Below are 26,929 nucleotides of genomic sequence, written 5' to 3'. Positions count from 1 at the left end.
TACATCAGTTATGCGGGATCAGGGTCCACCCTCATGACTTCACTTTGATTACCTATGTAAAGACCCGATCTCTAAACAAGGTCACATTCTGAGATTCTGGGGGTCAGAACATCAACATGTGAATTTTGAGTGGACACAATTCAATCTATTAATATGACATATACAGACATATATGTATGTGTATATTATACATATGCATGTATATATGTTCTTTTCACTTTCATGCATTGGAGAAGGAAATGGCAACCCACTCCAGTGTTCTTGCCTGGAGAATCCCAGGGACGGGGGAGCCTGGTGGGCTGCCGTCTGTGGGGTCACACAGAGCTGGACACGACTGAAGTGACTTAGCAGCAGCAGCAGCAGCAACAGCAACAGCAGAACCGTTCTAATCAATTATCAAGACAATTTAACTGTACCACTTTTCACTGCACTTTTAAAGTTGTTTTTACTGAAGTATTATTGATTTACAATGTTGTGTCAATCGCTGCTGTAAAGTGACTCAGTTATATATATATTTTCTTGTATCTTTTCCATTATGGCTTATTACACAATACTGACTGTAGTTCCCTGTGCTATACATTAGGACCTTGTATTTTATTTCATCCTACTTCTAAAGTGTCTCATATCCCTAGTAACGTGTATTTTTAACACAGTGTGTGACATTTTTAATTCTTTCCTTTCTAGATTCATAGCACAGATCGCACTTACATATCCATGCTTCAAGGCTTAACAGAGGTGTTTCTAGTCAAACAGCCTGAAACAAACATTCAAAATAGGGCATTCTTTCCAATGGAGGTAAAGATTATAGTGTAACCAGCAGGAATGTGCAAGCAGGCAATAATTTAATTTAGTAGCTGAGCCAAACCATGATAGTCCACTTGAAAAATAAAGAAATCTGAGAAAGTGATACTGTTACAATTGTTAACTATGGAATGCAAGAACATTTAAACTTCAAGTCATACAAATCCATTCCGTATATTTATTTTTTTAAAGAAATGTTTATTCAGTACATTTGGGGTTTGAGAGCTTGAAAATAACTGAATCCCTGTTCCTGTTATAGGCATGTTAACACCAAATGTAAATGCTATTACGTGGTTCCAGTTACCACAGGAACCTGCCTTCATGCTGACTTATTTTTACGCATCTCTCAGAAGGAAATATTCATGGTTCAAGTTTCAAAGGATTTGTTTTCACCCTTATGAAATGTACAAAGTGTTCACCTCTTGAAACTTTTAACAAAAGGTAAAGAATTTGCCAGGATTCTTCAAGTGCTTTTGCTCTTTCATTTTGAAAACTTTTAAATAGTTTTTAAAAGATCGTAACTGGTTATAAAGGTTTACCTAAGGCAAATCTGTCATGTCAGTCATATCAGGTTAACATGACAACCAAAAATGAGATGACAGCGCACAGGAGTTTTCCTTTTTTGGATTTTTATTGTAGTCAATAAAACATAAAATTTACCACTTCTTAACCTTTTTTAAGGTTTCTTTGCAAGTAACTCCAAGATGGCGGAATAGAATAATGTGCGCTCACCTTCTCCTGTGAGAATTCCAAAATTACAACTCACTGCTGAACAACGATCGACGGGAGAATGTTGGATCCCACCAAAAAAAGATACCCCATGTCCAAGGGCAAAGGAGAAGCCCCAGCAAGATGGCAGGAGGGGCAAAATTGAATTTAGAATTAAACCCCATAACCGCCAGAGACGCTCGGAGGGCTCTAACAAACCTTGTATGCACCAGGACCCAGAGACCCCACAAAGACTGAGCCAGAACTGTGTTTGAGAGTCTCCTGAGGAGGTACGGGTCAGCAGTGGCCTGCTGCAGGGGCAGGGGCTCTGGGTGCAGCAGACCTGGGTATGGCATAAGCCCTCTTGGAGGAGGTCGCCATTAACCCCACCACAGAGCCACCAGAACTTACACAGGACTGGGGAAACACTCTCTTGGAGAGGGCACAGACAAAAGCTTATGTGCACCAGGACCCAGGAGAAAGGAGCAGTGACCTCACAAGAGACTGACCCAGACTTGCCCATGAGCGTTCAGGAGTCTCTGGCAGAGGCGTGGGTCGGCGGTGGCCTGCTGCAGGGTTGGGGGCACTGAGTGTAGCAATGTGTGCATGCAGGGGACTTTTTCATTACCCCCACCGTAGTTTGGCCTCAGGTCAAACAACAGGGAGGGAACACAGCCCCACGCATTAACAAAAAACCCGATTAAAGATTTACTGAACATGGCACCACCCATCAGAACAAGACCAGGTTTCCCCCTCAGTCATCTCTCCCTGGTCATCTCTCCCACCAGGAAGCTTCTTCCATAAGCCTCTTATCCTTCCCCATCAGAGGGCAGGCAGAATGAAGACCACAATCACAAAAAACTAACCAATCTGATCGCATGGACCACAGCCTTGTCTAACTCAATGAAACTATGAGCCATGCCGTGTAGGGCCACCCAAGTCAGACAGGTCATGGTGGAGAGTTCCAACAAAAATGTGAATCACTGGAGAAGGGAATGGCAAACCACTTCAGTATTCTTGCCTTGAGAACCCCATGAACAGTATGAAAAGGCAAAAAGATAGGACACTGAAAGATGAACTCTCCAGGTCGGTAGGTGCCCAATATGCTACTAGAGATCAGTGGAGAAAGAACTTCAGAAAAAATGAAGAGACGGAGCCAAAGCAAAAATAACACCCAGTTGTGGATGTAACTGGAGATGGAACTAAAGCCCAACGCTTTAAAGAGCAATACTGCAGAGGAACCTGGAATGTTAGGTCCATGAATCAAGACACATTGGAAGTGGTCAAACAGGAGTTGGCAAGAGTGAACATTGAAATTTTAGGAATCAGCTAACTAAAATGAACTGGAATGGGTGAATTTAACACAGATGACCATTATATCTACTACTGTGGGCAAGAATCCCTTAGAAGAAATGGAGTAGCCATCATAGTCAACAAAAGATATGAAATGCAGTACTTGGATGCAATCTCAAATATGACAGAATGATCTCTGTTCGTTTCCAAGGCAAACCGTTCAATATCACAGTAATCCAAGTCTATGCCCCAACCAGTAATGCTGAAGAAGCTGAAGTTGAACAGTTCTATGAAGACCTACAAGACCTTCTAGAACTAACACCCAAAAAAGATGTCCTTTTCATTAGAGGGGACTGGAATGCAAAAGTAGGAAGTCAAGAGATACCTGGAGTAACAGGCAAAATTGGTCTTGGAGTACAAAACAAAGCAGGTCAAAGGCTAACAGAGTTTTGCCAAGAGAGTGCACTGGTCATAGCAAACACCCTCTTCCAACAACACAAGAGAAGACTCTACACAAGGACATCACCAGATGGTCAACTCCAAAATCACACTGATTATATTCTTTGCAGCCAAAGATGGAGAAGTTCCATACAGTCAGCGAAAATAAGACTGGGAGCTGACTGTGGCTCAGATCATGAACTCCTTATTGTCAAATTCATACTTAAATTGAAGAAAGTAGGGAAAACCACAAGACCACTGAGGTATGACCTAAATCAAATTCCTTACGACTATACAGTGGAAGTGAGAAACAGATTCAAGGGATTAGATCTGATAGACAGAGTGCCTGAAAAACTATGGACGGAGGTTCATGACATTATACAGGAGGCAGTGATCAAGACCATCCCCAAGAAAAACAAATGCAAAAAGGCAACATGGCTGTCTAAGGAGGCCTTACAAATGGCTGAGAAAAGAAGAGAAGTGAAAGGCAAAGGAGAAAAAGAAAGATATACCCATCTGAATGCAGAGTTCCAAAGAATAGCAAGGAGAGATAAGAAAGCCTTCCTCAGCAATCAATGCAAAGAAATAGAGGAAAACAACAGAATGGGAAAGACCAGAGATCTCTTCAAGAAAATTAGAGATACCAAGGGAACATTTCATGCTATATGGGGACAATAAAGGACAGAAATGGTATGGACCTAACAGAAGCAGAAGATATTAAGAAGAGATAGTAGCAATATACAGAAGAACTGCACAAAAAAGATCTTCATGACCAAGATAACCACGATGATGTGATCACTCACCTAGAGCCAGAGATCCTGGAATGTGAAGTCAAGTGGGCCTTAGCAAGCATCACTATTAACAAAGCTAGTGGAGGTGATGGAATTCCAGTGGAGCTATTTCAAATCCTAAAAGATGATGTTGTGAAAGTGCTGCACTCAATATGCCAACAAATTTGGAAAACTCAGCAGTGGCCACAAGACTGGAAGAGGTCAGTTTTCATTCCAATCCCAAAGAAAGGCAATGCCAAAGAATGCTCAAACTACCACACAATTGCACCCATCTCACATGCTAGCTGGAGAAGGCGATGGCACCCCACTCCAGTACTCTTACCTGGAAAATCCCACGGACGGAGGAGCCTGGTAGGCTGCAGTCCATGGGGTCGTGAAGAGTCGGACACGACTGAGAGACTTCACTTTCACTTTTCACTTTCATGCACTGGAGAAGGAAATGGCAACCCACTCCAGTGTTCTTGCCTGGAGAACCCCAGGGACGGTGGAGCCTGGTGAGCTGCCATCTATGGGGTCGCAAAGAGTCGGACACGACTGAAGTGACTTAGCAGCAGCGGCAGCACATGCTAGCAAAAAAAAATGTTCCAAATTCTCCAAGCCAGGCTTCAACAGTATGTGAACCGTGAACTTCCAGATGTTCAAGCTGGATTCAGAAAAGACAGAGGAACCAGAGATCAAATTGCCAATATCCACTGGATCATCGAAAAAGCAAGAGAGTTCCAGAAAAACATCTCCTTCTGTTTTATTGACTATGCCAAAGCTTTTGACTGTGTGGATCACAACAAACTGTGGAAAATTCTTCAAGAGATGGGAATACCAGACCACCTGACCTGCCTCTTGAGAAATCTGTAGGCAGGTCAGGAAGCAACAGTTAGAACTGACATGGAACAACCGACTGGCTCCAAATCAGAAAGGAGTACATCAAGGCTGTATATTGTCACCCTGCTTATTTAACTTACATGCAGAATACATCATGAGAAACACTGGGCTGGATGAAACACAAGCTGGAATCAAGATTTCCAGGAGAAATATCAATAACCTCAGATATGCAGATGACACCACCCTTATGGCAGAAAGCAAAGAAGAACTAAAGAACTTCTTGATGAAAGTGAAAGAGGAAAGTGAAAAAGTTGGCTTAAAACTCAACATTCAGAAAAATGGCATCCAATCCCATCACTTCATGGCACATAGATGAGGAAACAATGGAAACAGTGACAGACTTAATTTTGAGGGGGGGTTCCAAAATCACTGAAGATAGTGACTTCAGCCAAGAAATTAAAAGATGCTTGCTCCTTGGAAGAAAAGTTAAGACCAACCTAGACAGCATATTAAAAAGCAGAGACATTACTTTGCCAACAAAGGTCCATCTAGTCAAAGCTATGGTTTTTCCAGTAGTCATGTATGGATGTGAGAGTTGGACTAAAAAGAAAGCTGAACACCAAAGAATTGATGCTTTTGAACTGTGGGGTTGGAGAAAACTCTTCAGAGTCCCTTGGACTGCAAGGAGATCAAACCAGTCAATACTAAAGAAATCAGTCCTGAATATTCATTGGAAGGACTGATGCTGAAGCTGAAGCTCCAATACTTAGGTCACCTGATGCAAAGAACTGACTCACTGGAAAAGACCCTGATGCTGGGAAAGATTGAAGGCAGGAGGAGAAGGGGATGATGGAGGATGAGATGGTTGGATAGAATCACCAACTCAATGGACATGAGTCTGAGTAAGCTCCAGGAGTTGGTGATGGACAGGGAAGCCTGGCGTGCTGCAGTCCATGGGGTCGCAAAGAGCTGTACACGACTGAGCAACTAAACTGAACTTTTCTTAAATATACGGTACAGAAGTGTTAACTGTATGCACAGTGTCGTGCATCAGATCTCTAGAAGTTCCTCATCTTTGAAAATGGATGTCATAACCACTGAGGACTCTCTGCTCCCCTCCCCTCAACCCCTTACACCAGCACTATAGTCTATGTTTCTAAGACTGACCATCTTTGATGCCTCATATAAGTGGAATCATGCAATATTTATCTTTTTGTGCCTGGCTTACTTCACTTTTCACTTAGTATAATGTCCTCAAGCTTCATCCATGTTGTAACACGTGATAAGATTTCCCTCCTTTTAAATGTGAGTTATGTCCTATTGTATGTACATACCATCTTTTCTTTATCCATTTATCTGCTGATGAACATTTAGGTTGCTTCCAACTCTTGGCTACTGTGAATAATCCTGTAATGAATGGGTGTAAAGCTATCTCTAGAATGTTATTTTCAACTCTTTTGTATCTATACCCAGAAGTAGGACTGCTGGATGATATGATAAACTTATACCAAGGCTTTGATTTAGCTTGTGCTAAATCATTTTTTAAATTCATAGCTTTGAGGTATTTTATTATAAAAACCTGGTACTCATATAAATGAATAAGAACTTAAAAGTCATCATACATTTACTTCATTTTTTAGTTTGACCTCCTAGGAAATCTTTAGCTTCATTGATTTTGGCCACTATACAAGAAGACTTACACCTAATTTTAATGCTGCTTCCCATTTTGTCATCTGGGGTTCAAACCCATGTCACTTCTGACCCATCGGGTTTTTTAGTAGCATGCTGTTTAGTCTCCATGTGTTTGTTCTTTTCCCATTTTTCTTGCTATGTCTGATTTCCAGGTTCATACCATTGTGGTCAGAAAAGATGTTTGAAATAATTTCTATCCTCCTAGGTCTTTAATTCATTTTGAGTTAATTTTTATATATGGTGAAAAGTAAGGGTCCATGTGAATCCTTTTCAATGTGGGTATCCAGTTTTCTTATTACCACTTGTTGAAGAGACTATCCTTTCCCCATTGTATAGCCTTGGCACCTTGGTCAATGAGAAGGTTTATTTCTGGGCTCTCTATTGTCTATATGTCTGTCTTCATGCTAGTACAATTATGGGCATTTTTAAGATTTTTTTTTTTGCAGCAGTGGGTCTCCCTTGCTGCACGTGGGCTTTCTCTAGTTGTGGTGAGTGGGGGCTGCTCTTCGTTGCAGTGCAGACTCCTCATGTGGTGGCTTCTCTCCTGTTGCAGAGCAGAGGCACTAGGCATGGAGGGCCAGCAGTTGTAGCTCTCGGTCCCTAGAGTATGGATTCAGTACTTGTGGCTCACGGGCTCAGTTGCTCCGCTGGATGTGGGCTCTTCCCAGACCAAGGATCGAACCCGTGCCCCCTGCATTATAAGGCAGATTCTTAACCACTGGACCACCAAGGAAACCCTCAGTTGTTTTGATTATTGTAACTTTGTAATACGTTTGAAGTCATGAAGTGTGAGGCTTCCAACTCTGTACTTCTTTCTCAAGACTGGTTTCACTATTTGGGATCCTTTGAGATTCTGTATGAGTTTTTAGTTTTTTTCTATGTCTTCAAATATGTCATTGAGATTTTGATAGAGTTTGCAATATAGATAGTGACATGTTTTTATTCCTTTCTCATTTTCTTTTGTGCATCTATTATAGGAATTTTCTTTACCAGAGAACTTATTCCATATGTTTTAGTGATTATGAACTCCCTTGGGTTTTATTTGTCCAGGAAGGTCTTTATTTCTCTTTAACTTCTGAAGGGTACTTTTGCTGAATATAGCATTTTTAGCTGACAAGTTTTTTTCTTTCTTTCTTTGAATAGATCATTCCAGTCCCTTCTGACCTATAATATTTCTGCTAAGAAATCTGCTGATAATCTTACACGAGTTCCCTTGTGACATAACAAGTTACTTTTCTCTCATTTCTCTCAAGATTCTCAGTCTTTGATTTCTGATTGTTTGATCACTTTGCATGGACATTTTTTGGGTTCATCCTAGTTGGACTCTTAGGCTTCTTGAATTTGGATGTTCATTTCCATCCTTAGATTTGGGAAGTTTCCTGCCATTATTTCTTCAAAGAAGCTGTCTGCTTATCTCTCTGTCCTCTTATAGTATATATTGGTCCATAAATACCTAAGGCTTTTTTCACTTTTCGTCTTTTTTCATTTCATTCCTCTGAATCAATAATTTCAAATGAACTGTCTTAAAGTCACCGATTCTTTCTTCTGCCTGACCAAGTCTGATGTTGATCCCCTCTAGGGAATTTTTCAATTCAGTTACTGTATCCTTCAGCTCCAGAATTTGTTTGGTTCTTTTTTATAGTTTTTCTTTGTTGATATTCTCACTTTGTTCATACATTGCTTTGTTTATTTTATTTACTGTGTTCTCTTGCAGTACACTGAGGTTCTTTCAAATGATTATTTTGAATTCTTTGTCAGGTAACTCATAGATCTTTATTTCCAGGGTCAGCTTAAGGTTTACTTCGTCCACTTGATTGGTCCATGTCTTGCTTTTTTGTGTGCCATGTTATTTGCCTTGTTATCTTATGATTTTTCACTTAAAAAAAATAGCCACCTCTCCCAGTCTTTATAGATTGGCCTCATTGAGGAAGACTTCCATCAATCATCCCAGCAAGAGATTCTGGAGGCCTTTCATATCTTTCAGAAGGTTTGCCTCTTCTCTGGGCATGCTGGGAAAAGAAAGTCAGCTGATTTCTTTTTCATGAGGCTCTTGCTCCCTCTAATGTCTGTCTGCAGTACTGCAGGTTTAACTATGCCAGATCCCCATCAGTACTCCAAGTCAGGCAAAATAAAAACCAATCCCTTGGGTAGTTCCCCTAAAAGCTGGAAAGTCAAAGGTGTGTTCCACTATTCTCTTTCCATTCTAAGGGAGAACCAGCAAATTGGGCTTTTTCTCCCAATTTCTAGCTTTGCTGGCTTAGGAAAGGGGCTGGTGTAGATGAAATGAAACCACTTTGATAACCCATTTTACCGCTGCTATTCTTGTCTTTGAGCTTGTCGAGGCATTCTCATAATGACCCTTGAATTGTATATTGTTATTAAGTCAGTGTTTCTGTCAGAGAGTGAGTTCTGGAGCTTCTTACTCCATCATCTTTCTGGCCACACAAAGATTTATTTCTACAATCTCACATTACAGCAAACTCAACAGAAACACACACAGTAGAAGTCATCAAGAATTTACAGTAACAACTTTGATTTAGAACAAAGAATATGTAACATTTTAAACATCCACTTACCTCTCTCCCTTTTTTTTTCTTTTTGCATTTAAAGTTTATGAAGATATCATACAATACACACCATCTTACCCACCACTTCATCTCTGATTCCAGTCAGGCTACAGTAAAAGGCTCTGTTCACGTGTAAACTGACTTTGTACTGGATAGCTGCTGCTGCTGCTGCTGCTAAGTCGCTTCAGTCGTGTCCGACTCTGTGCGACCCCATAGACGGCAGCCCACCAGGCTCCCCCATCCCTGGAATTCTCCAGGCAAAAACACTGGAGTGGGTTGCCATTTCCTTCTCCAATGCATAGAGTGAAAAGTGAAAGTGAAGTCGCTCAGTCGTGTCCGACTCTTAGCGACCCCATGGACTGCAGCCCACCAGGCTCCTCTGTCCATGGGAGTCTCCAGGCAAGAGTACTGGAGTGGGGTGCCATTGCCTTCTCCGGTACTGGATAGCACTCATCTCAAACAGTAAACAGACTTCTCACTGCCTGCTCTGGAAGTCTGTCAGATGTCTTCTGAGGCTGGTAGGTGTCACGTGTATGTAACTCAGAACTAAAGAGGTAAATCTCATGAGGCAACCTGTGTGTGTGTGTGTGTGTGTGTGTGTGCACGTGCTCAGTTGCTCAATCGTGTCCAATTCGGCGACACTATGGACTGTACCCTGCCAGGCTTTCTGTCTACGGGAAATTCCAGGTAAGAATACTTGAGTGAGTTGCCGTTTCCTACTCCAGGGGATCTCTCTGACCCAGGGATCAAACCGGCACCTCCTGCACTGACAGGCAGATTCTCTACCAGAGCGACCTGGGAATCCTCAATCCTCTTCAAAGAGGGACAGAAGTTGATAGACAAATGATTCTTTCAGAGTCACTTAGATGTATGATTCAGGGATGCAGACTCTGGAATGCACCAGAAACAGCAATTACCCTCAGAGGTAACCAAGTCAATTATGCATCATTGTATTGGCTTTGCCTTCTTCCCCATATGACTCCCTTTATTCCCTCACTTCCTCTCCTTGAGAGCACTTCCCAAATAAACTAGTTACAACAAGCCTTTATCTTGTGGGATAGAGGTAGGCAACCCCAGACTAAGATGCACATTAAGTAAACACAGCCTTATTCTACGGGATGTCCTTTTCTTTCCTATTAACAAGTTTAGGTAGATTTTCTTTTCTACTAGATTGTATTCTTTTTAAAGGTAAAAGGCCTCATTCACTGTGCAGTCCCCAATGCATGACCTCATGATTTTAACACATACAATAATTTCCCACCACGTTTTTCAAATGGCCTTGCTATTCCTGAATGATTTATTATGAGAGACAATTTTCACAAGCTTGAAAGCTAATCATTTATGCAGAACTTCCTTCATATTCAAATCCATTTTTCTATTTTTTTTTGTTCAATCCTACTTGCTTAGACTTGGTCAAATAAACTTTCCATAGATAATTCATCCCAGATATTCATTCACTGCTGATAATTTGGGGGGCTGTGCTGCATGGCTTGCGGGATCTTAGTTCCCCAACCAGGGACTGAACCTGGCAGTGAAAACACCAAGTCCTAACCACTGGATTTCCAGGGAACTCCCCGTAAATATACTTTTGAAGCGATCTTTCTGTTGAGGTGACAATATGACTGCCAGCAATGTTTTACTAAATTATAGATCCCTATAAGAAAATTAAAACTCTGTATCTTGGATTTCTATTTCTCATATAAAAATTTTTTTAAGAAAAACATTCCCCCTGGACTAAAACATTTTATATGACTGCTCCTCCAATACTGAAGCTAAACATACGTTTTCCTGACTTTTTAAAAGTAAATCAGTATAATCAAGCAATTTAAAAAAATAAAAGCCTGTCACAATATGACTTTGAATGGCACTTCATAAGTTCACCATATGATAAAGAAATTAACTCAAAACATAAATAATACAACCTTCAGTGGTATTCTGTACAAGATAAGAAATACTGTGTTAGTTCTCAATAATCAATACACAATTAAATCAATGCTGAAAATACTTAAAATGTGGGCATACAGATGTCTTTTTATCTGAGATTTTCCTCTAATGAACATTAGGGCTTCCCTGGTGGCTCAGATAGTAAAGAATCCACCTGCAATGCAGGAGACTTGGGTTTAATCCCTGGGTCAGGAAGATCCCCTGGAGAAGGGAATGGCTACCCATTTCAGTATCCTGGCCTGGAGAATCACATGGGCAGAAGAGCCTGGTGGGCTACAGTCCATGGGGTCACAAATAGTTGGACATGACTGAACGACTAACACTTTCACTTTTTTCTAATGAACATTATTACGTTTCCCAGCTACATTTCTCTAGTGGTTTGTATGACAGATATAAACCCTGGCACATGAAACTTGATAACTGGACACACTGGCAAAGGAGGAAGGAAAATGTGACAAAAAGATGCTACTTGGGGAAGCATAGTCTCCTTTGTTCATCTAACACAGTATGTCAACACCAACAAGTCTCAGCTATGATGTACACTGTCCTTCCTGCTCAATTACTGCAGAAACCCTTACATTAGCTAACATAGAGCCCACAGAATACACAGCACTGTAAACCTGACTGCCAAGATGCCAGAAAGCAGAGCTTGTGGTCAGCTGTCTTGGAAACACTCACTCCTCCAAAGATACTGCAACTGTTTTCATTTCACCATCTTCCCCCATTTGCTGTGAATGCTCATGTGTGCGATTCAGATCAAGGCAAATTCCTACCAAAACTACTCATGGATGTAGAGCTGAGTTAGCCTCTAACACCACACGCCATTAGTACTGGGTTTATATCGCATACTGTGCGAAAGACCCAGAATCCTGGGGATGGAAAGGATTTTAGGGGGCAGCTAATCTGAACCCTAAGAGGTTAAGTGACTTGTACAAGGTGACAGTGTCAGGGGAAAGACCAGGTCATAAACTCAAGTTGCTCAAGTCATCCACTGTACTGGGAGATACTGGGAGAAGTAGTTTATCTCGCTCCTACCTAAAATACCTTAGTGAATATCCTCATGTAATGAACAAACTAACATAAAAAACCATCTCTTACTTAGATGGTTTTAAATCATATTTACATATTTAAACAAGTATCTGGAAATGTATAGAATAAAAAGAAGAATATTATAATAATAATAATAACAGTAAAAATAATAATCTGTAACCAAATACACTGAAAAATTATATTCACTTTGACAAATTTCAATTTATAAAACTAATGTAGTTCAGACATAGACACAAACCTCGCTTGAATGAAGTTCCGCATATCCTCATTCAAAACGCCACATTCATGTATTATCACTAGGAATATAACATTCGACTGGACTCGAAGGTGCAAAAAGACTACCTTGCATGTGGAGAATTACTCTGCCTTACTTACTTAAGTAAGGCAAAACTATTTTGTGTCTTTTTTTAAGGCTTTATCTATTTATTTTTGGCCACACCACAGGGCATGTGGGATCTTAGTTCTCTGAGCAGGGATTGAACCCACACTCCCTGCAGTGGAAGTGCAGAGTCTTAACCACTGGACCACCAGGGATGTCCCTATTTGGTGTTCCATAAGGTCAAGCACGTGCTTTAGCTTTAAAGCTCCATCCTATGAGGTCAGTGCAGCTCCACCAGCCCAAAACAGGACAGTCTTTAATCCAGATCCATCATGAGTCATTTACTGGGTAAACACACACAAGTTATTTTTCACAGCACGGGGCTAGATGCTACAGAAGAACAGGAGGTGAGTTTGAAACACAAAGACTATTAGGTACAGGGCACCAACAACGAGCCAACTTTATACACATTTTCATATAATCTTCACAATAACCCTAGGAGACAGGTGTTATTATACCTGTTTCACAAAGGAAAGGACAGAGAAAACCTAACCAAAGGTAGAAGAAGGTAGTGCTTTGGAACATCTGCACTCTCACCAAGAATCCTAACCCATCTCCATGCCTACCACCACAGCCCTCTGCATTTCAGCAGGGAACTGATGAAGCACTGAAATCTGTTCTGGACTAGAGCTGCTCATCCTAGACTCAGATTTGATACGTCTCCACAGTATATAAGAGCTTTGACTCTACAACAAGGAAAACTAGTGTCTAGATCCACTCAGAATTCCAAAAATTCACAGGAGTTACAGCCTTTTTGTCCGTAAAACAAAGACCCAAACACCATCTACATCTCATGTGCTGTTGCATGAGAGGCTGAAATGATTGCAGAGGCATAAAGCACCAGAACACTGCACATAGTCAGTGCCCAATTAAAGTTGGCAGCTGCTTTAAAAATTACCATCTTTTAGTAACTATATTCCTCAAAACTGTTTCCTCGGAATATAGTTCCAAAGGAGAGAAAAGCTATGTAATTCACATTCACTATAAGGCGCTCCTGGAATGTGAAGTTAAGTGGGCCTTAGAAAGCATCACTACGAACAAAGCTAGTGGAGGTGATGGAATTCCAGTTGAGCTATTCCAAATCCTGAAAGATGATGCTGTGAGAGTGCTGCACTCAATATGCCAGCAAATGTGGAAAACTCAGCAGTGGCCACAGGACTGGAAAAGGTCAGTTTTCATTCGAATCCCAAAGAAAGGCAATGCCAAAGAGTGCTCAAACTACCGCACAATTGCACTCATCTCACACGCTAGTGAAGTAATGCTCAAAATTCTCCAAGCCAGGCTTCAGCAATATGTGAACCGTGAACTTCCTGATGTTCAAGCTGGTTTTAGAAAAGGCAGAGGAACCAGAGATCAAATTGCCAACATCCGCTGGATCATGGAAAAAGCAAGAGAGTTCCAGAAAAACATCTATTTCTGCTTTATTGACTATGCCAAAGCCTTGGACTGTGTGGATCACAATAAACTGTGGAAAATTCTGAAAGAGACGGGAATACCAGACCACCTGACCTGCCTCTTGAGAAATTTGTATGCAGGTCAGGAAGCAACAGTTAGAACTGGACATGGAACAACAGACTGGTTCCAAATAGGAAAAGGAGTTCGTCAAGGCTGTATATTGTCACCATGTTTATTTAACTTATATGCAGAGTACATCATGAGAAACGCTGGACTGGAAGAAACACAAGCTGAAATCAAGATTGCCGGGAAAAATATCAATAACCTCACATATGCAGATGACACCACCCTTATGGCAGAAAGTGAAGAGGAACTAAAAACCCTCTTGATGAAGGTGAAAGTGGAGAGTGAAAAAGTTGGCTTAAAGCTCAACATTCAGAAAACTAAGATCATGGCATCTGGTCCCATCACTTCATGGGAAATAGATGGGCAAACAGTGGAAACAGTGTCAGACTTTATTTTTCTGGGCTCCAAAATCACTGCAGATGGTGACTGCAGCCATGAAATTAAAAGACGCTTACTCCTTGGAAGGAAAGTTATGAGCAACCTAGATAGCATATTCAAAAGCAGAGACATTACTTTGCCAACAAAGGTCCGTCTAGTCAAGGCTACGGTTTTTCCTGTGGTCATGTATGGATGTGAGAGTTGGACTGTGAAGAAGGCTGAGCCCCGAAGAATTGATGCTTTTGAACTGTGGTGTTGGAGAAGACTCTTGAGAGTCCCTTGGACTGCAAGGAGATACAACCAGTCCATTCTGAAGGGGATCAGCCCTGGGATTTCTTTGGAAGGAATGATGCTAAAGCTGAAACTCCAGTACTTTGGCCACCTCATGCGAAGAGTTGACTCATTGGAAAAGACTCTGATGCTGGGAGGGATTGGGGGCAGGAGGAGAAGGGGACGACAGAGGATGAGATGGCCGGATGGCATCACTGACTCGATGGACCTGAGTCTGAGTGAACTCCGGGAGTTGGCGATAGACAGGGAGGCCTGGCGTGCTGCGATTCATGGGGTCGCAAAGAGTCGGACACGACTGAGCGACTGATCTGATCTGATCTGATAAGGCTCTCTATAACTGCAAAAAAAGTTTTTTGATCAGATGTACCATTATCCAACCATAAAATTTTAATTCTGAAAACTGCTTAGAAATACAAAAACATTTAATATAGTAGATTAATAATGAATACAAAAATCAATGCTCCAACTACATAAACTCCACACAAATAGTCAAGGATGTATCTCAAGGACTACACTTCTCTTTTTTTCTTTTTTTGGCTGAGCTAAGCAGCTTGTGAGATCTTAGTTCCCTGACAAGGGATCAAACCCACATCCTTAGCAGTGAAAGTGTGGAGCCCTAACCACTGGACAGCCAGGATTACATCCCAAGGATTACATTCCCAAGGATTACATTCCAAGGCAGAAAAATGAGAACAGCTATAGGATAGTGAAATGACAAATTATTACTTTTCTTTTTAAAAGTTTCCCTTATATTGCTTTTTAAATTTCTGTAATAAAAAAAAATGTGTGTTCTTAAGTTAATTCATAATATACTAAATAGGTATCTATGACATCTGACTTAATAGGAGTCTGTAAGAAAATCAAATCATTCTGAGCCTGCTATGCAATAATAAAAACAGTACATCCGCTCCACAGAAATATATAGGTTTGTGCTCTTCCCCCAAGTTCCTGACAGCAAGCCACTGGAAACATGTGCCAGTTAAAAATTATGCTCCTAGACTAAAATGATTCAAGGCAGTTTAATGGTTTAAAGCTTCAAGGTGGAGAATGCTTACTGCTAGGTGGCTCCAGTGGTAAAGAACCTACCTGCCAAGGCAGGGAACACAAGAGATGCCGGTTCAACCCCTGGGTTGGGAAGATCCCCTGGAGGAGGGCACGGCAAGCAATTCCAGTATTCTTGCCTGGAGAACCCCATGCACAGAGGAGCCTGGCAGGCTACAGTCCATGGGGTCACAAAGCGTCAGACAAGACTGAAGCGACACTCGGTTCAAGGGTGCTGTGTTGTACTCAAGGGTAAAGAGAATCAAAGAAAGAAAAGAATTCAACTCTTCTTTGGTTTTGATTTATATGATTCCCAGACATGCTAATGGTGTATGATAAACATCATTCAAAGTTTTCGATGAAGGAAACAAACAGAACTCTAACTCTAGATTGGTCATTCAGTTATTTCCTAATCTCTCACCACCACTAACTCAGGCCAGGTGGTGGGATCACAGGTACCAGGAGCAGACAGCCTACAAATCTGTTGTCTCTTCTGCCCAACCCGTGAATCTTGCCAGAAAATATTTCTGCAAATTTATCAAAAGCCTTAAAAATGTCTATTCCCTTTGAGCTAAAATTTTCACTAGAAAGAATTTTTCCTACGAGAACAATTAAGGATGAAAAAAATGTTTTTCAGGCAAAAAGGGTTTGGGGCAGCATGTTAACACCCATTACCTGATAACTCTTGAGTATCACACTACATATGACACTGGTACATGCTTGATATACAGTATTTTTCTTATAACCTAGAAACTACATTTATTCCATTTTAGTGATGGGAAGACTGAGGCTCAGAGAAGTTATTAACTTGCCCCAGGCCACACAACCAATGGGCTTCCCTGGTGTCTCAGTGGTAAAGGATCTGCCTGCCAATGCATGAGACACGGGTTCAATCCCTGGGTTGGGAAGATCCCCTGGAGGAGGGCATGGCAACCCACCCACTCCAGTATTCTTGTCTGGGAAATTCCATGGACAGAGGAGCCTGGTGGGCTACAGCCTGTGGAGTAGCAAACGAGTCAGTGGCAACTTAGAGATTAAACACCACAACCACAACCATTAAATGATAGAGCCAGGACCTGAATCTGGGACAATTTGAATAGAAACATTAGGTTCCTCTCAATGAATGACCACCTAAAAATGTTATAAAATGCCATAAAGAGGAAGTGTTAGTTGCTCTGTTGTGTCCAATTCTTTGTGACCCCATGGACTGTAGCCCACCAGGCTCCTCTGTCCATGGGATTCTCCAGGCAAGAGTACTGGAGAGGGTTGCCATTCCCTTCTCCAGGGGATCTTCCTGACCCAGGAATCAAACTCAGGTCTCCTGCGTTGCAGGCAGATTCTTTACTGTCTGAGCAAAAAAAGAAAAAATGTCATAATGTTTAAGCAAATCATATGTCAAGGTTAATATTACAGAGCTATTTAAAATCCTGTTCTTCAAGAATCTTTAATGAGATGGAAAATACCCATGATACCAAAGCATTTGTCGCTCAGTCGTGTCCGACTCTTTGAGACTCCATCGACTACAACCTGTCAGGCCCCTCTGTCCATGGGATTCTCTAGGTAAGAATATTGGAGTGGGTTTCCATTTCCTTCAAAGAAGGGAGGTATGATCCCAGTTTAGGATTTTAGGGACACAAGTCACACAGGGATAAGAACCATATCTATCTTAGTTTTGTCTGCCCCCCCCACCACCCACCAAAGCCCAATACTGTAACTGACATGTAGCAGGAACTCAACATCTGTTGCTAAAATAAATTACCTGTGAGCATAGTTTTTAGAGACCAGGAAAAAATACCCAAAATGTTATCAGTGGTTACTGCTGGATTCTAGATTTAGGGATGCCTTTTGGTTTTTCTTTCTTACATCTGTTTGTATTTTCAAATATTCTATAAATTTGTATTACTTTCAAAATCTGAAAAAAAAAAACACAATGGCTAATTTTCAAGTCTTATATTTAAGCATCTTCCTATACAAGAGATGTAGTTAAGCTCCAGATCAACTCAATATGCAGACTAATACATGATTTATCTTATTCCCAGTTACAGAAAAACTACTTCAGAGCTAGAAAGTGATCATTATCTTTTTATATGCCAGTATCATAAATGGGAACAGGATTTAATATGTGTTACAAATATAAATGGTTTCATCAGCTATAGTTATTAGTAGCTTATTAGGTAGTAAATGGATTTATAAAAGTAAAACATCCACAAAATGTGTCTATTAATGGTTTGTGCACTTTGGATATTAAATGCTGGTGCCACAAGGATTAAAAACCAAATGTGGTGGCTTTTGCAGCAGAATGAGGGTTTCTTGCCAAGGTCAGCCCCACACACTGCAAATCTACTACAGAGTAGTATTGAAACAGTGCCTCATCTCGGGCGGTTTATTAAGCTTTTTACCTAAAGGAATATTTAGAGTCACTATTATCCCATGCATTTTTTTAAAATACTTATTTATTTGGCTGCACCTGGTCTTAGTTGCAGCATGCGGGATCTTTAGTTGTCACATGTGGGATCCAGCTCTCCAACCAGCATCGAACCTAGACCCCCTGCATTGAGAGCTTGGAGTCTTAGACCACCAGGGAAGCCCCCTCCCACCAACCATGCATTTTTAAAGGACTAGATTTTTAAATAAACAGTATAAACTAAGGATGAGCCAACTGGTATTTTTATTAGCTCATCATTCTGGACAATTTCAAACAGCAAAACATGGCACAAATCTGATGATAATTCTATTATCAAACTGCCTCCAAAATGACTTCATTTTCTAAACAAATGCTGGCTTCATTGGCCAGATGCTATTGCAGTGACCACTCTAAGAAAACCCTAAAGGGAAAAAGTATGAACTACACTGAACCAGTCTATTTTAAAAGCAACTTGAGATGTGTGGTGGGCCGGAAGGAAGAGGGAGAAGAGAAAGAGTATCTCAGAGTAATAAAAGGTAAAACAGGGAGGGATGGACTGGGAGTTTGGGATTAGTACCTGCACACTACCCACATACAGACAGGATAACAACAAGGCCCTACTGTACAGCAGAGGGGACTATATTCAATATCCTGGGATAAACCGTAATGGAGAAGAATATAAAAAAGAATGTATGTGTACAACCGAGTCACTTTGCTGCACAGCAGAAATCAATACAACAACAACAACAAAAAAAGAAATCAATACAACACTGTAAATCAACTATACTTCAATTTTAAAACACATTACAAATAATAAGATATTATTAATAATAAGATATTAAAAATAATAAGATGTTTCTTAAAAGGTAAAATGGATGTATTATGCTGTATAATTTTCAATGGAAAAAAAAACACGTGACAGGCAGAAAAAAGTGAAGGAGAAAAAGACAGTTACAGTACTTATCTGCCCTAAGTCCTTTTTTTAATAGGCGTAAAAACACAAGAACCGCTTTCCATGATCAAAGGTGTTTTCTCTTAGGAAATGAGGTTTCCTGAACTAAGCCAAGAAGAAATTCCACCAACATCAACACTACCAAATAACCTAGATCTCCAGGAGTTATCAATGCAGGGCAAAGTCTCTGACACGGGTAAGCTTTCACAGCAGGCACAGCCTGGTGTTCCTGTCACAATGATCTCAGCTCTGCCCCTTGTGGGGACACTACGGGTTGGACCACTGGATCCATTCGGATTCCCTTCGTCCTTGCCTCCTTCTACGAGAAGCTGGAAATGAATCTCTTTCTTTCCCAGAATCCTTGTAGCAAAGAGTGGCCAAAGAAATACAGATGGAAGTTCCAGGACAGAGAATTCTTTGTCACATAAAAAAGCAAAATCTTGAATAAAAAACCATTTTTGTTCTCTGCCTTTTCCCTGCAGAGACCACAGACTCATCTCAAGGTAGAGTCCTGGCCAGACTGCACCAATGAGGCCACAGCCATCGGCTGGGACGGCCAAGGTCGGGGGGAGAGCTGTTTGGCTCTCTGAAGCCCCTGAGTAGCTCTTGGGGCCTCTCAGCCCCAGATTTTTTTGTTTCATCGGGAAAATAACCCCCTGGCTTGTTTAAGCCACTCTGCGTTGGGTTTTCTGTTAGTCGCAGCCAGATACATTCCTGCCTGTTAAAATCATCGATAGGACAAACTCTTTGTATGTTTTAACTTATCAATGATCAACTTAGCCAAAGTCCCAGAAGTCTTCACAGAGGTAAGACTGACGGAGAGCACTGACTCCCTGCCTCTGTCACAGCATCCTCCCAGGACCCTGCAAAGGATGAAATTAGGACCCCAACCCAGGTCAGCCCCAGAGCAGTTCCCGAGCTCTTTAGTGCTGGGCTCTACATCCCCTGATGTATTTTCCTTTAGCTTATAAAACAGTCTGAACCTTCAGTTCTGCTCTCCAACTCTACTACACTTGTCCTAATAAACTACTCTGATTGGAAGAAGACTTTCACTGTGGGCAGGGGCGATTCATATGCAGTTGTGTTTTTTTTGTTCCTTTTTTAAAAAGAGAGAAAGACTTCCTTGGTGGTCCACTGGTTAAGACTTTGCTTTCCAATGCAGGGGGCCCATGTTCCATCCCTGGCCAGGGAGCTAGGATCCCACCTGCCTCCAGGCCAAAACACCAAAATATAAAAAAAAAAAAAAAAAAAAAAAAACAGAAACAACACTGTAACAAATTCAATAAAAACTTTTAAAAATGGTCCACATCAAAAAAAAAAAAAATCTTAAAAAAAAAAAAAACTTGGCAAGCATTTGCTTTCTAGTGTTTTGAAATCCCTCTCCATCTAGTGTTTTGAAATCCCTCTCCATCACGTGCACAGGGCTGTCATGACCAAACACTGTGTGCCCGGCCCTGGGCTCAGCATTTCACCCGCATCACCTCCTTCTGTGCTCACAACATCCCCAGAAGACAGGACTACCTCGGCCCCCATAGATGAGCAAATAGAACACGTCATCCCAGGTCCCCAGCATTTTCTTCAAAGGCGCCAATGAATGACAAGTTCAGAGCAACATCAAACCACAAGGGAGAGTAACTGCTTCTGAGGCTCGTCTTTAGTAAAAACCATAGAAAAGACTGGCTTCAGACCATTTAAGGAATGAAAAATTCTCAAGGCAAGAACCATCACAGCTAAAGACAGTGCAAAGACCTCTCATCCAGCACAAAAGCTAAAACTCCGCACTCATGTCCAATACATCTTTTCTCATTATGTACTCAACCACCTTCACGAGGGGCTAACATGCCGGGTACACTGTGAGCTACCAGGAAGGCCAATAATAATATTTAGGTAGCTGTGAATGCTCATTTATCATTTTAATAAATGAACCATTTATTTAATTCATTTAATTCATTTTCCAGTATACTAGACTTTCATTTTCAATAGAAAAATGTGCACTTTATGAACTATAGTTTATAATGAGTGTGGTTATTAGTGATTTATCCAGCACTTCCTATGTGGCCAGCGCTGTGATGTTTTACATACATCTTTTATTCTCTGAGTAGTCACAACCAGCACAGGATGTAGGTATGCTCCTACATCAGAATCCTGCATCACCCTCTTTCAGAAATGGGCTGCAGGTAATGAATTTTCTCAAGCTCCCTACTTAAAAGTAAGACCGAGACTCAAATCCAGATCTGGCCAAGAGTCCTTTGCTTTCGACCATTAAGCTTCATAAAGTTATTGCATCTGTTCTTAATGTTTACTAGCTTTTATCAAGCCCTAACTAGAAAACTCTATCCAGCTTAGCTCATTTTCATTTTCAGCACTCCTCCATTTTCATATATTTTGGCTTCATCTCTCTCACAAAAGCATCTAAAAAATTATTATCTATTTACCAAATCATAAGACAATCTTCACTAAAGTTTGCCAGATTAAAAAGATACGTAATTATGTAACTGCTGCTCTTACTTTTAATCAACAGTGCGATCAGCTGTTTTAGTAACTAGTTCTGTTCCTCAAGCAAACGGCAGTCAATGAATCCTGTTGTGCCCATCACTGTCAACCTGTAAAAACATGTTTTGCTTCATTTTTTTTTTTTTTTTTTGGCTGTGCCACATGGCATGTAGGGTTGATCTTAGCTCCCCAACTAGGGATCAAAACCACGCCCCCTGCATTGATTGGAAGCATGCAAAGTCTTAACCACTGGACCACCAGGGAAGTCCCCAAAATATGGCTTTTAAAGTCTTTAACAGCAATATCCTAAAAGCCCACCAGACATCAACCTCAATTTATAAAAACAGGTCACTGCCTCATTCATTGCCAATACTTCTTTCTACGATAACATATGAGGGATTCCGAACTTTGAAAATGCCTATGAGTCTAAACTTTATGTAGGAGCTTTCAATTGTATGGCATGTGTATACATTTTTCAATGTAAAAATAAAAATATAATCGTAAGATATAAAACAATCCCAAAAGAAAAAAAAAGGAAAAGTCTAAAATTAACAAATTCCATGTCTGTCTCTCAGGACGTTCGCCAGCACCAGGGCTATATTTCTGACTCTTCTTACCCCCTGATTCCCTACATTCTCCCAGACTTTCCTCTAGACCACTCTCCTTCCTCTTTGTAAACCATAACTCACATTTAATTGACTTAATCAATACTACTACCCCACATGAAGTATAAAGTCTAAATTCTGAATATCAGTATTAAGTAAATCAAGAACAATTTTTCTTCATTATTATAATGTTGCCCATGTATCTATGCCAAGGTCGACCATCCTCATCAAAACCTTAAACTTGAAAATGAATTTCCATTTATAAAACTGCTGACTAATAAAATCAGTAATCTTCATTTAGATTCAAGCAAAAATGTCAGATACTCTGCATGGCTGTTCCAAAGTAATTATCAGCCAAAAAACAAAAGCAAAAAATTAAAGACTAGTGAATTTTTTTCCTACCTTTTTTTAGCCCTAGTGGATTTCATGTGTTATCAATTCTTTGAGGAGTCAATGATCATCCAAGAATGGCATTCATTTCTTTAACCACTACCCTATTGCCCATATTTTAAACTCACTGAATTTTTGGTCCATTGCGTAGAAGAATTTCTCTACTAATAAAAATACAACCCATTAAACATTAACTTACCCCCAGGACAGTCTCTCAGGAAACAAATTCCAAGCATTATAATCACCAATTTGCACTATGTAGACTTAAAGGCAAAGAATCTTATTTATCCTGATTTAAACTGGGAACCTATACACATTTTAAGGCAACTACATGAAGAAAAATGGCAAATCCAATGCACAATAATCAGAAACCCAACCAGGAAAATAAAGACTTTTCTTCATTGGCACTTTTCAAACAAAAAGCTTCTCACCCCAGGACACCTAACAATATTAAAATATTTGTTGACTTTCCAAACTCCCACCTCATTCTTTATTTTACTTCTGCAATTATAAAAATGCAAAATTGTTTCCCTAGATGTTCAAATATAGACTGTCAGAAACTGTGCTAGGCATTAGAAACAGATTTAATCCATGCTAGTAGCTCAGACAGTAAAGCGTCTGCCTGCAATGCAGGAGACCTGGGTTCAATCCCCAGGTCGGGAAGATCCCCTAGAGAAGGAAATGGCAACCAACTCCAACACTCTTGCATAGAAAATTCCATGGATGGAGGAGCCTGGTAGGCTACAATCCATGGGATCCCAAAGAGTTGGACACAACTGAGCAACTTCACTGGCACTGATATATATTAAGCTGTTACCGTTTACAAAATGGTATGGCAAGTTTTTGTTCATTAGGCATTATCTCTCTTAATTCTCACAAAACTCTAAGAGAAAGGTATAATACTAGCATCAGTCCCATTTTACAGATGGGCAAACTGAGACAGAGAGGTGTTCACAAACTGTCCCAAGATTCCAGAGGGATTTGAACCTAACTCTGAGTGATTCCAATTGCCCACACTTGCTTTAACCACCTAGTATCAAGCAGTGAGACACATGAATATGTTTGGTTCAGAAAACCAGTCTTACTCCTTATTCCATGGTGGTTCTCTACAGCCTGTTATATAGGATGAAGTAAATCAGAAAGAGAAAAACAAACATCATATATTAACGCATGGAATCTAGAAAAATGGTACTGATGAGCCTATACGCAGGGCAGGAACAGAGATGCAGAAATAGACAACAGACTTGTGGACACAGTGGAGGAAGGAGCAGGCGAGACAAATACAGAGAGGAGCCCTGAAACTTCTACCTTACCATGTGTAAAAACTGGTAGCTAGTGGGAAGTGGCTGTCTAACACAGGGAGCTCAGCCCTGCGCTCTGTGACAACCTAGAGGGGTGGGATAGGGTGCAGGGTGGGAAGGAGGTTCAGAGAGGGGACACATGTATACTTATGGCTGATTCACACCGTTGTGTGGCAGAAACCAACACCACATTGTAAATCAATTATCCTCCAATTAAAAATTTTCCAAAAAAATAAATAAATAAAACCTGGTGGCTCTAACAAAACTTGACGCTGGGAAGCATGCATGACAAAATGCCTTGGTACACAATGCACTGAGTTCTATCGTCAAATGTGTTCAAATTTACTTTCCTAGAAGGTGCAATTCACTTACCAGTGACTGAAAAGTTAAAGCAGTAGGTTAAATTATTAAAGACATCTTTGGAGTTGAAGTGTGAATATTTCATTAATGCGTAGGTTGCTGAAGAAATGCGAACTCTTAAGACGCCTAAGAAACTTTATCACAACAAAGCAATTTTAAACTGTCTCATGTCAGAATATCATATCTACAAAGGGAAGAGCCTTCAAATTTTTAAACATGCCTCACCCATATTTCATTCTATTCTAAATGGAAATTAATTCAAAAAAGAAATCCACTTCTAAAGCTCAGATTATGCAAGACAGCTTCCTAGATGCTTACATCACTTGCCTGTGCGCACAAGCAAGACAGGTAAAGAAGACGCAGTATTATTAGAAGAGCCATCTGTCTTCACAACCCTCCAGATGTACAAAACAAACAAGAAACTTGCTGAAAGGAGAGGTGTGTGTGTTAACAGTTCAACCTAAACAATCTTATACCAATATTTTTTCTGAATAAATTTAATATTTTGTTTTAAAATAGGAACTAGGCAAAAAGAACCAGAACAAATAAAACAACGAACACGAGTTATTGAAATGCAACTGGGGTTTTAAGTTCCAAATCTACTTTGCAATATTCCTACGGGAAGAGTTTATCTCAGAAGTAACTCTCCTAGGACTTTACCTAATTTAAAAGAGGAATAAAAGAGGGGGAAAGACAGAGACAGGACAAGCACAGGGGATGTTTATCAATAAAAATAAGCAACAAGAGAGACAAGTTCGCAGCTCATCCAAAAAACGCCTGCCAAAGACTCCTGCTATTTGTTTCCACCAAGTTATTGTTTTGGAAAACATTTTGTTCTGTCTTAAAAAAATAACCTGTTTAATTGTTCTAAAAAACCACTGTGTTTCAATGGAGGGCTAAAGAGCTCCCACATTTCGATGCACTAACTGATCAAGTCGAAATAAGTTATGCGCCAAGCCAAAAGAGAGCTAGAAAGCTCCTATCCTCCCTGACGTAAGGACACCAGCTACTGAATGAATCCACCACTGCATCCTCAGTGGAAGTAACGCCTGGTCCCTCTACGGTATTTGAAGAACAATCATTCAAACTACCTTATTTCTCTAGATGATGTAAATGTGCCACACTGGCGATTACAAGTAAGCTAGTAATTGACATTTTTAGAGAAGATCAAAATGACCTTGGACATTTTAGTGTTCACTCTAAGAATCCCAATCCTCCCATTAAGAATCAGAATTCGATCCCAGTCCTACATGGTTAAAGCTGTTACGACTGGGAAAGTCCCAGAGAAACGAAGGAGTTTAAAGAAAAAAAAAATCCCAAGTTGTGAAAGGCAAAGTCTGACATCCATAATACGGAAAGATTTTTATGAACCAAGTGTAACTCAAGATGTGTTTTATAAGCGTGCCAGGCGATGAACATACACTGTCCTCCAACCCAGCAGACTGCCCTGACACCATCCCCACGCTTTGGCCGCTCACCCCCATCCTGGCCCCTCTCACTCCCGGGTGGAGCGTGGGGGGCGGGAACTCCTGTCTTAAGCCTTGACATCTGCGGAGCGTTTCCCAATAACGAGACAAGGCCCCTCAGCTGGAGGAAGTGGATACTGACAAGAGAAGGGAGAGAAACATGAGACAGAGCTAGAATTCAAGAGTGCCAACGAATAAGGAGAGAGTCACGCATACTCTGTGCCGTCCGACTGGGTCCGGATGGCACAGCCCAGGTGTCCAGACTAAAGTTGGCATCTCCAAAGTCCAAGAATGCAACTTGGGCGCGCGGGTACAAACACGGCCTTCGGCTTTTCTGAAGCCGGTTCAGTTAGCACAGGGTTCCCGGTGCCTGGAGACCTGGAAGGCGTGGAAGGGTGGGGACTCCCGCGAGGTCTCCACTCCCTGGGTGTCCTTCGGCTCCGCGGGGGAAGGGACGAGGAACTAAGTCGACTTTGGGCCGGGCGCTGGGACGCGGGACCAGGATGTTCGGGAAGCTGTCGGGGGCTCGGCCGGGGAGTCCGAGAACGCAGGGGGGATGCCTACCTTGTAACATGGCCTCAAGTTTCTTCCTGTCCACGCGGAAGCGCTCCTCGCTCCACTCGGGGCTGTGCAGGGGCGCCCCGGCGACCAGGTCGTCCTCCGAGCCGGGCATGGGAGAGTCCGTGCTGCGCTCGCTGTTGGAGCCCGGGTCCGACTGCGCCGCCAGGTAGCCGGGCTCGCCCTGGGCGGCCATGGTGGGCGCGCGGCGCTCGGGCTCCGGCTGCCGCCGCTGTTCTGCCTGAGCCGCCGCCGCCGCCGCCTCCGCTGGCCCGCCGGGCTCCGCTGGCTCCCCGCGCCGCGGCGCTAGCTCGTGCCCCCGCGGCCGCCGACGCCGCCGCCAACGCCGCCGCCACGGAACCCCGTGCGCATCCCAGCCCCCGGCGCCGCCTACGCCGCCCGCCGCCCCGGGTCCGGGCCCCGGTCCCCGGCTAGTGGCTGCACCGCCCCCTGCCAGCAACGCCCGCGCGGAATGAGCGCGCCGCGCCGCCCGCGCCTCCATCCGCAGGGCCCCGGCGCCCCCTCCCCGCCCGCCGCCCCTGCAGCCGCGCGCTCATTGGCCGGGCCGGCCCACGGGGAGCCGCGGCGGGCGGGCGGGCAGCCCCTGGCTCGCGCACACACTCGCGCGCACACACTCACCACGTACGCACTACCACTTTACTGCGGTTACACGTCTGAATTTTGTCC

The 26,929-nt window shown here is 41.9% G+C and overlaps 1 protein-coding gene across 3 annotated transcripts in view; it reads right to left on the bottom strand.

The window, feature by feature from the left end:
• Nucleotides 1-26,532, bottom strand: part of BICC1 (BicC family RNA binding protein 1) — a 349,295-nt gene extending 322,763 nt beyond the window's left edge. The window contains exon 1 of one of the 3 annotated variants that reach the window (XM_027531038.1): nt 26,249-26,532. In XM_027531038.1, the coding sequence (XP_027386839.1) occupies nt 26,249-26,438 (190 nt within the window). In that variant the 5' untranslated portion in view covers nt 26,439-26,532. The remainder of the gene's footprint in view (nt 1-26,248) is intronic. The other 2 variants (XM_027531037.1, XM_027531036.1) reach the window with 2 other exon arrangements.
• Nucleotides 26,533-26,929: the final 397 nt, after the last annotated feature.

Source organism: Bos indicus x Bos taurus, chromosome 28, assembly GCF_003369695.1.
Source record: "Bos indicus x Bos taurus breed Angus x Brahman F1 hybrid chromosome 28, Bos_hybrid_MaternalHap_v2.0, whole genome shotgun sequence".
NCBI lineage: Eukaryota > Metazoa > Chordata > Mammalia > Artiodactyla > Bovidae > Bos > Bos indicus x Bos taurus.
The sequence above is the reverse complement of the archived record's forward strand: the minus strand, read 5'-3'. Positions and strand labels throughout refer to the sequence as shown.